General features: G+C 48.6%; 1 protein-coding gene across 3 annotated transcripts in view; it reads right to left on the reverse strand.

Annotated features, from left to right (window-relative positions):
* The window catches only part of SRGAP1 (SLIT-ROBO Rho GTPase activating protein 1), a 147,950-nt gene extending 138,892 nt beyond the window's left edge, over window positions 1-9,058 (reverse strand). For all 3 annotated transcript variants that reach the window (XR_014318941.1, XM_082777447.1, XM_082777446.1), the window contains exon 1: window positions 8,732-9,058. Coding sequence is in view for 2 of the 3 variants with exons in the window: in XM_082777447.1 (XP_082633573.1) it covers window positions 8,732-8,798 (67 nt within the window). In the remaining variant the exon portion in view is untranslated. The remainder of the gene's footprint in view (window positions 1-8,731) is intronic.
* Between the last annotated feature and the right edge of the window lie 1,228 nt (window positions 9,059-10,286).

A 10,286-nucleotide genomic window follows, 5' to 3' on the forward strand; every position in this document is an offset into this window, starting at 1 on the left:
CGCCAGACACGCAGAGACACCAATTTGCCACATGCACAAGGCACCTATGGCAAGAGTTTATGTGCTTTCATTCCTACTAACCAGCAAATTAGGGATTTGCAAGAGGAAAAGCACGCTGTGCCATCTAAACACTAACACTTAAAACAACCTTGGTGTGTCAAGTGTCCTGTAACTAAGAGTAAAAACCTTTTTCTTTTTCGTATTCATTCCAAATGCCTCCATAAACACTGTCAAAGGAGTAAGAGTAACTATCAGCCCTTCAGCTTGGCCTCAGGCTGTTTTGGTACAGAGGCTTGCATTGAAGTGCATCTGGCAAGCAAGGGCACCCATGGATGGATGCGCTAGAGAGCTCTCTAACACAGTGCCCCAAATTACTAGGAATATAAAACCTTAAGGAAAGGACTGCGTGTGGATCACCAGGACTAGTCCGCTGTTACCACAGGCAATTCTATCATACAATCTTTCCTGACACATTATTTCCTGGACAAAAGTCACTTTTTTTTTTTTTTTTTTTTTTAAAAAAAAAAAAAAGAAAAGTTAACAATGGAAGTCTAAAGGTGGTTGGAAGCAGAAAAAAAAAAAAAAAAAAGTTAGGTCTTCCTGTTCTATAATTAAAAAAAAAAAGCACAATGTAACTGAATTGTAATATTTTCATTCTTACTACCTCCCAAACAGTAATTTAATTGCTGAGTTAGAAAGTTTCAGTTCTGATGCCTGCTCATCATGGTACTGAATGAATGCATTTTTTTTTCATCTTGTCTCTGACCTAACACTTAAGATTGTTTATCCTCTCTTCACTTAAAAAGAGGCAGAGGGGAAAAGCTGAGAGCAGCAAGGCTTGAAAGAAGACAGGTTGTTGAAAGAACAGAGCCATACAAGAGCTATCACTGAATCTTATTAGACTTCTGCTGTACTCTAAACACGAGCAGACTCCTCTGATTTTCAGGAAGCAGATACTTTGGAATTGGCTAGCACAGCAGCGACTGATGCCTTTTACCATACGAAAGCATGTACGCTGGAAAGTGAAAGGGGATCAGCACATCTCCTTATTTAGTTCAACGCAAGGACAGAGCAAAGCAAGAAGTATGCACTACTCCACTTGTGGCTTCTTGGAAGAAACGAGTCAAAGCGGCATCCTGAAGAGTCCTGAGCCAACACAGCACCGGCTGGTAGTTCCTACACATGGAGTAATTCAGATGAGTAAGCACTGAGTCAGTTAAGTGGTCTGGACAGTCCATTTACACGAATGTGCAGGAGTCATTTCTGGTTCCCAGAGCAGCTCATTAGGTGCAGGGTTGCAATCATGACTTTCTGGAAGCCACCATCCGCTAAATTAGCTGCATTTGCTTATTTCCAATATGGTTAACAAGAAATAATACGCTGTAAGTGTAGTATTTTTGTATAATTTCTGTAATTTCTGTTTTATTTCACAATCTTTAAAAAAAAAAAGTCTAGTATATTTTGAGAATGTTTTGGTTAATATGCTAGTACAGCTCTCTTGCCTGCTTGTCAGCACTTTACACCTGTAATAAGAAGTCTCAGGAGGTTCCAAGGCAAATTCAAAGAGGTTTTATCAGTCAATAATAGACAACATATCAAAGTTTAAAGGGATATTTTAACTGATCATACTTCTAAGCAAGTTCTACTGAAACTTTTCCTAGAAGAATAATAGCCACAAACAGCATTCTTGCCTCTCTAACTTAAAAGCAACCTTCAGCCCCACCCAACCCCAAACACTACGATCAAGGTAAATGCAGATCCAAGTACCCACACACCTTCATGGGAACCTTATTAAAATCAGGTCAGCTGTGCTGTCCTGTGTTGGACAGTCAGGTGTTAGTGACACAGGTCATCCCGAGCTCATCTCACAGACACACTATTGCAGAGTCGAGTCATAAGGCATGCACTTTCTGCACTGCACCTTCTGAGAGCACTCAGCAGCCTTGCTGGTGCTTATTTCCTAGAGATTTCTTTGTGGGACAGAAGGCTGGGTCCTCTTGCCCAAACGTTTTAAGTGAAAGGCTACAAAGGGCACTGTTCTTACCTGCAACACCTGTATCATTGATGTGCACCTAGAGCTGGGATGATTTGGTTACACTGACCATGAACTAAAACAAGTGGCTTTTTCTTCCATGGAAGATGAACTGTTCATGACAATGTGTGTACTCACTGACAAAAGGGAACAATACCAAGCCATGGCCATGCCCATATGCAAACCAGTTCTTGGAAACAGAGCATGAGGTGTGCTTGGGGTTATTTGTGAAACAGTCTCATTGTGTTTTCCACAAAGAGAATCCACTGCAATCTCAGCATTTATCAATCACCTCATTCTTCTCCTAAGGTGAGATCCAGGTTTCCAGCTTGTATGATGCAAGACTGAACACTGCACCTTGAAACTGATACAGGTGTATGCTTGAGAAATAATCGCAAGCGCAGTGGAGAGGGAAGGGACTACTGAAGAAATTTTCCTTCTCTAGTTATTAAACACCAGCTCATGGAGAATGGCTCTGGAGTACAAGCATTTTGCCCTGGACATAATGAATTACCAGGCAGAGCACAGGTACGATGTGACACACCACGTGTAGCCATCAGGTGGCCATAACCAACTGGTGACACGCCTGCGTGTCAACCAGGAGATAACCCCACGGGCAGCAGCACACAGCAGATTCCTGAGGAAGCTCTGCCTCAGGATCACTGCTCCCGTTACAACAGATCAAAGTGCATTGTTTGCCTCGAAGCACTCCCGCAGGACCAAGCCATCACACAAACTGCCAGGACAGCCTACGGTTGTTTAAATCTTGGAAACAAAGGAAAAAGAGCGGCGATAACCAACTCCTTTGGTTCTGGTGCCAGACATAGTCTCGGTAGCATAAAAGCCGTGCAGCGAGCAGGCTTCCTGCGCAGACAGCTCTGCCTCTTGCCCAGAACACAGCCCCACGCTCTCAGCATCTCCCTCACTGCTTCACCCCAAAAACCCAATGCTCACCGGCCTCATCCCGCTGGTGGCACGCGAGCAACCATGCCAGCCATGGACCACCAAGCGCCGTCCAGGCCTGACAGCCATGCAGCCGCCAACCACCACCAGGCCTGACATTTCTCCTCCTCCACACACATACGCAGCCCCAGCACCTCTCGCCCTCAGAGAGGTGAGAAGTGGGGTGGCAAAAGGCACAGAGGAACCCCAGGAGGAAGGGGTGCTCAGGGACTGACCAGCAGTGGGGCCAGGAGGCCTGGCCTGGGCCATAGGTGGTTAGTCCAGACAGCTCGCAGCGGAGCAGAGAAGGGTCCCTGAAGGTTGGCTCAATAGCTGGCACGGTGGGAGATGCTGGCCATGGAGGAAACACTGCTGTGAGAATAAAACCTCCAGAAAGCAGAGGAGGCAGCACACGGGGTGCAAGGAGCCCCACTATGTGTTTATATTAATCACTCATGAATGAAAGCAAGCCCCCCCCCCCCAGCTCCAAAGCCTATTTTGCTCCACAAAAGCCAAGCAGTAAGAGTAGATTAGACTCTAATAGGGATTAATACAAGTTAAGGTAGCACTAATTTCCCTTACGGAGACCAGAGAGGTTAGATGTGGGATAGTGTATCCACCACATGTAGCAGCAGCTTGAAAAAAAGCCGAAAGGCAGAAGAAACACCAGAGGAGCACGAGCTTGCTTTGACACCTGCCCGGCGCTGTTCGTGGTGTCCCCCACATCCAGCCCTGTCCAAAGCAGAGCTCAGACATGCTGAGCACCATCAAGGCACGGTCAGAGATTTCTAATCAGCTATGTAATAGTCAGCAGGAGACTTCTTATCCAGCCTCAGCAGCTCTGACCTGCTTCCTTCCAACGCTACCATCCATCACCACTGACCAGCAGGGAAACCCGGCTGCACAGAAGGCAGAAGCTAACCCAAGCAAAGTTTGAGGCAGAAAATGAGATGAAATTCAGATCCCATTGTGTCTCACCACAGCCATTTCAAAGCTATAAGTTTAATTTTATTAGCAACCAGTACTTCAGTTCATAAAAAAGTGACCAATAAAAGATAATGGCAGGAAATTAAATGAACCTTACCATGATTTAGAACCTTATTCTGCAACACTAAAACTGCACAGAAAGTATAATTGTAAAAGGGAAAAGCCCCAAAGAAGTAACCGTAAAAGCATCCAAACTGCTATAGATGTGGAGACACATTAAACCTTTCTTAGAGAGTAATGGGAAGAAAAAAAAGTGCAGGAATACACAAAATTTAAATATTAAGTATGCATTATGATTGCCATATTGCCAGAAATACTGGTCAGACAATCCATTCTTTGCTTGCCCTTTCATGTGTGCTATGGCACTTAGAACTTCATCCACCTTTAAATTCAAACAAAATAATAAATAGTTTCACTGCAGGAACTGGAGACACCAGCTACACTCTGTGGTTAAACCAGGAAAAAAATAAAAATAAAAATCTATTTCCTGACTGTTGGCTATATTTTCAAAACAGGTACCACAAAAAGTATTTTTTCCTTAATTACTAGAAAGACTAAGAGGCCCAAACCTCTGAAGTTCTTCAATCACAACCTTTGGGAAGTAGGCTGTGGTGTCTGTCTACCACTGAAAAAAAAATTTTAAATGAAATAAAATACAGAATGCTCAGTTTATGACTGAACTACTTAAACCTGCAGATACTCCTACCAGCTGCAAAACCATCTACAAACTCCTTGATATTTACCCAGACAACTGAAGATTTGTACTCTGAAGAGAAGGATCAGAGAGCAGAAAGAAAGTAGAAAGGAAAAAAAAAAAAGTAAGGAACTGCCCTCCCATAGCCTCTCTTGAACATTTAACTCAAATTCAAAAGCAACATGGAAAGCAATATCCTTTCTGAACAAGACAACAGTTATTGTGGCCAGGTTTTTTGATCAGAAAAAAAATCTACCAAACCACACTTGATAAGCTTGAACTTTGGAAATTGGCCGGAATTTTCAATTTTTCATTAATTTTCTAAAATACAACATGAGAATTATGACATCATCCAAGGCATTCTCAATTCCAAATTTTTCATCACAAAGTTTTTTTTCCAATTAGTCATTAGGTACCTTTACCAAAACCTCAACCCAATTTCTATTTTACAATGCAGCCCTTCCTCCAAGAGATTTCTGTTCCTGTTTCGGTTCTAGATTGTTTTAATATGGAACAAGTTGAAATTCAGTTTCACAAACTAGAATTTTTATTTTCCACAAAAGTGAATGATTCTATATTTCTAACATATTTCTAACAGAGTTCTAACAAATTGATTCTGGTGGAAAATAGGAGTATTTCATTCTGAAGATTTCCACGTAAGTATTGATCCTATAGAAGCGTTTCCCTTCACAAAGTTGCTTTTGGATTTGCATTTTAAAAGCAACATATTTCTTCTCAGTCACTTTCAACTGAAAAATGAGGGTTGGATAAAGGAAACATCTTGGTAGGTCTTCTCTTACTCCTTTTCAGTTGAAGATTCAGTTGGGTAGGAAGCACAAAAGATAAACTCCAAAGGTCCTCAGCAGTTCAAAAGATACCGAGGGCCTCATCGAACAGACAGGTACAGATAACCAGTGAGCACAGTGCTTACCTAGGAAAAGCACATTTCTCCTGTGCGCTGAAGGCCAGCTACAAGTCTTCAGAAGTCTGCCAGGTATGCCAGTTTAACATTTGGATCATCTGAAAGCTACAGCGCAGCATCCCCAGTCCTCAGCCATATGAGGCTGGTCCACAGAATACAAAAGGTGTGATAATAATAGGCTACTATGGTCAACTGAGTGAACAGATTGCTTTGAACCAAGGTGTGCTCTGTGTAAATCTAAGTAGGATCACATACGAGAAGGGTAATGCTCAACTCCCAACTATGCCACCCCTCTGTTGCTCATTTGAACAGGACGTTCCCCTCTCTAGCTCTAGTCGCATCACCACTCCCTTCCACCACTCAGCTACAGGGTTGGAAGGAAATCTACCTCTAATGACTTCAGAGGCCCTGTAAAATTACTGCTTTCCTCAGAAAAATCCACATGCAATTGACAGCGTGGATGATCAGAGATATTACCTGAAGCTATCTTACTCAGTAATCCAATATAGCCTGCACATTGCCCGAGCCATTTTAAAAATAATTAAAATTGTTCCTCTGAACTGTCAAAACGTTCTTCAATAAACAAGCTCTTGATGCCTTTCCTAAAGCTTTTGAATTAAAAAGTGAAACACTACTGAGAAGCAGGTGCTCGTTGATTACGAAGCAACAAGGTCATACTGGAACAGAAGCGCATCGAGATAGCTCACTTCCAACTAGTACGAGTTACAGAGCCAAGCAGTACTTCCCACCTGCCTTTATGTCTTTACAAATTAAGGTACTTGTGTTGTCATAATATCCTTACAACCTCCAAAACAATGGCTACAGATATCCATCTAGACAGATCTAACTCGAGTATCAAGGCACCCTTAAGAAACACCCTTCTGCCTTCTATATGATGGTGGAGGAAGTGAACACAATTCCCTTATTTCTCCAGTTGGGGTAGTTCTTGACAGAAATTAGCCTTAAGAAGATGGATATTACAGAAAAATGATGTGCAGTAAGATGTTCTGCCCACAAGTCAGAAGTACCGTGCCCACTTCAGCTTGACAAACAGGTAACATCTGCAGGCTCTTGCTGTTCCTGGATGACCCCCACTACAGCAACAGCCAACATGCTGGCATTACTAGAGGAGTATCCAAGCAGTCCATGGAGTAGAGGTCAGCTTAAGCCATCCAGGGACTAGGCAGAACAATTAACGTCTGTCACTGCTTCCTATTTGAGGAGTTAAGAGCAGAAAAGCTATGTGAAGAATGACACTCTTAAATCCTCATTTCCAAAAATGGCACCATATGCATACTCCGCTAGCCATATACATCAGAGGCCCCTTTTCCTTCAGTATGGATATTCAGACATCTCCCAATGGGATTTACAAGCACACATGTCGGGGGGATGGCTCCAAAATCACGCTGCATGCCGAGCTCAATGCCACCTGACAACGAGGTATGGGATAGACACGGTGCTACAACCCGGCACGGTGCAGGAGCCGGTCCCAAGGACCTCAGAGGGACAGTCTGCTGCCTGGTCACCCCCATCCTTCACTGACACTAAATGTGTCAGCAGCAAGCAATCTGGTAGCGGCTGCAACCCCAGAAATCCAGGCAGAAAAAGCATTTTGGCCACACCCTTTCTTCTATCCAAGCGCGTGAAACACCAGGCAGTATGTAGGGACCCGAGTTCCTGCATTTATAGCCCCTTAAAGTTACCTTTCTGGCTAATTAGGACTGGTTCCTTAGCCCTTGACTGCCCAGTATCAAAAAGCTTTTGAAGGTATCACACAATGGTTATCACAACTTCGATACGCTATCACTGAGCTAGCATGGAGCAGAACTACGCCTTAATACAAAGAGTTCTTGTCACCTGAGATACAATTGCAGTGATATGGGTTGAAGAAAAAGCAGCCCTGGCTACAATTTCTCACCCAGCATACTTTCCCCAACAGCTGCTCATCCACAATTCAAGCGAGGCCGTCAGGACCAGACCGTGCACGACACAGCCCCCCACAAAGGAGCAAAGCAAGTCAGAATCCTGCCAAGCTGTGAATACAAACGCCACTTCCCCCTGCAAATTATGCTGGGGGACCATGACACCAAAGGAGAGGCTGGTTATCAGGGATGCTCGCTACCTAAATCTTTGTCGTTTAGGAAATGAGCCAATACATGTAGCTGAAGGACACATTTTTTTTTATTTATTCACAAGAAAAGAATGGCTTATGCAGCCACTAGCTATAATTAATCGGCACCGAGCCTGTGACAGTCGTGTCAGAAGTCGGCAAAGGACAGACTGCACACCCTGCAAAGGGATTAAGATTATGGACGTTTCTCCTGCTCGGCGATTAAGACAAATCTGAGAGGCAGAAGCGGCGATGCTCCAGCGGCGTGACGGCTCCGAACCCAGCGGCAGCCTGCGAGCTCTGCCCGTCTCAGGCGGGCACCCGAACCTCGGCCTGCCAGCTCCGACACGAACCCTCAGTCCCTGCTGCCCATCCGTCTGACAGGTCTTCGGTTTGTTTTAAACCCATATCCCACCCTGGACCCACAACGCCTTTCATCAGTGACAGGTATTTTTCACAGGAAAAAAAAAAAAAAAAAAAAGTTGAGCTTAGGAAGAAGAAACCCCAAAAAACTACCTCCTTCCTTTTAAGTGCAACAACAAAACCACAAGCATCACTCGATCCCGCAAGATCAAGCTGTCAAGATAAGAGGAAAAATGCCTGTGAATTACGGAAAGTCAGCAGATCTCGGGGCAGCGGAGGTCCCCGGCCGCCACCCCCCGGGGCAGGGGCTGCCGAAACCCCCGGGCTGCCTGGGGACCCTGCAGGGCGGCCGCAGGGAGGGTCCCCCGCTAGGTGCATGAAGCGCACACCCACCCACGCCTTTTCTTTTTTTTTTTTTTTTAATAACCGGAGTTGAGGTGTGGCACGGCTCCCTGGGGGCTGCATTTCAGGCTCGCACCCACCCCGGGCTCCGCCAGCCACCAGCCCGGCGCGGCGGCAGCAGCGAGCCGAGGGCTGGGCGGGGGCCACGGTGCCTGTGGCCGCGGGCGGGGCAGGGCAGGGCAGGGCAGGGGCACGGCCGCCACTGCCGGGGGGCAGGGGCAGGGGCAGGGGGCGCCGAGCCGGGCCCGCAGCCCCGGGGAGCCGCCGCCCCGCGCTTACCTTTCACTTGGCTCTCATACTCCGCTATGATCTCTTTGTCCTTTTTGAATCTGCTCGGGGTTGACATTATCCGCTCGCTTCCTCCCCCTCCTCCTCCTCCTCCTCCTCCTCCTCCTCGGCTCGCCTCCTGCCCAAGACGAGGGCTGGCGGCGTTTCGGGACGGGCTCGCAACTCGCCTGGGCGGCGGGCGGCTGGCCCCGGGCGGGGCGGGAGGCGGCGCTCAGACCAAGCCCGGCGCCGGCACCATCGCCCCGGGCAGGGCAGGGCACGGCCGGGCCGGCGGCAGCCGCGGGGCTGGGGGCGGCCGGGGCCGGGGCAGGGCTGGGGGCTGCGGGGCGAGGCGGGCGGGGAGGGGGGGGGCGCTAGGCGAGAGCCCCGCGGCTGCGCCCCAGCAGCGCCGTCTGCCCGGGGAAGGGGAGGAAGAAGAGAGGAGAGAGCGGGCGGTGGGAGGGGAGGAGGAGGAGGAGGAGGGAAGAGGAGGAGGAGGAGGAGGAGGAGGGAAGAAGAGGAGGAGGAGGAGGAGGAGGAGGAGGAGGAGGAGGGCGGCTGCCGGGCTGCCCGCCCGCCGCGCTCGCTCCGCACGCCGGAGGCGCCGCTTCCCCCTGCCCTGCCCTGCCTGGCCGGGGCGGGGAGCGCAGGCAGAGGCCTAGCAGGCCCCGGGGGGGAAAGGAGGGAAGGGGCCGAGCCCCAGGGGTGTCCCCGAGGGGTCCCCGGTTCCCCCGAGGGCAGGGCACGGCTTCAGCGGGCCCCTCTGAGCGCCCCGCCGTGAGCAGGTCCAGCAGGGGATGGGGGCACAGTGGCACCGGGGGGCAGATGCAGCCCCCCTCGGGACACGGCTGGCTGTGGAGGGCAGGGGTGTCTGCACCCCTCTGTGGGGCCATTCGTGGGGGAAGGAGACAAAACGGGGCGGGAGGCCACCCGGAATCTTGCTGCCTCAAAGTGCTGCGCACGGGGACTGTCACTGTGGTGGGCATCAGTGTGAGAAGGATGGAGTCAGCAAGCAAGCCATCAGGCATAGCTGTCCTTGTGAAAATCTTGAGAGACAAGCGCTGTGATAAGCTGAAGATGGTCTAGAAGGGCAGGAAGAGCTGCAGGCAGGGGCACGGGGCGAGTCACCCTGGGGGGACACAGCCCAGGCAATGCCACCAGCAACGGGGCAGAGACGAGGATGTGCCAGCTCTACGGGCTGAGGTGATGCCGTGTGTGCCAAGAGCTGAGCGCAGCAGCTAGCCAAACCCATAGCCACACTTCTCATAGATCCTATGCTCCGAGCTTGGGCCTCACCTGAAAAATGAGTCAGACAGGGTTCAGGTTGTGCAGCCCCTTTCCCTGTCCCCTGATGGCCCTGAAACTCCACCCTTCTCCGAGAAGGGTTTGGACAAGAAAACAACAAATAAAAACAAGGGAAAAGCAAAGGGTGATGGAGGTTGCTTCTTACGACAGGCAAAGAACGTGGCTGTCATTCTCGGAGTCAAGACCCAAAGTCAAACTCTGAGGCTGCAGATGCAGACTTTGAGCTGCAGGGAGGTCAGCTCTGACTGGCAGGTAGGGGACT

This window comes from Aythya marila (assembly GCF_965140915.1).
Source record: "Aythya marila genome assembly, chromosome: 1".
Taxonomy (NCBI): Eukaryota; Metazoa; Chordata; class Aves; order Anseriformes; family Anatidae; genus Aythya; species Aythya marila.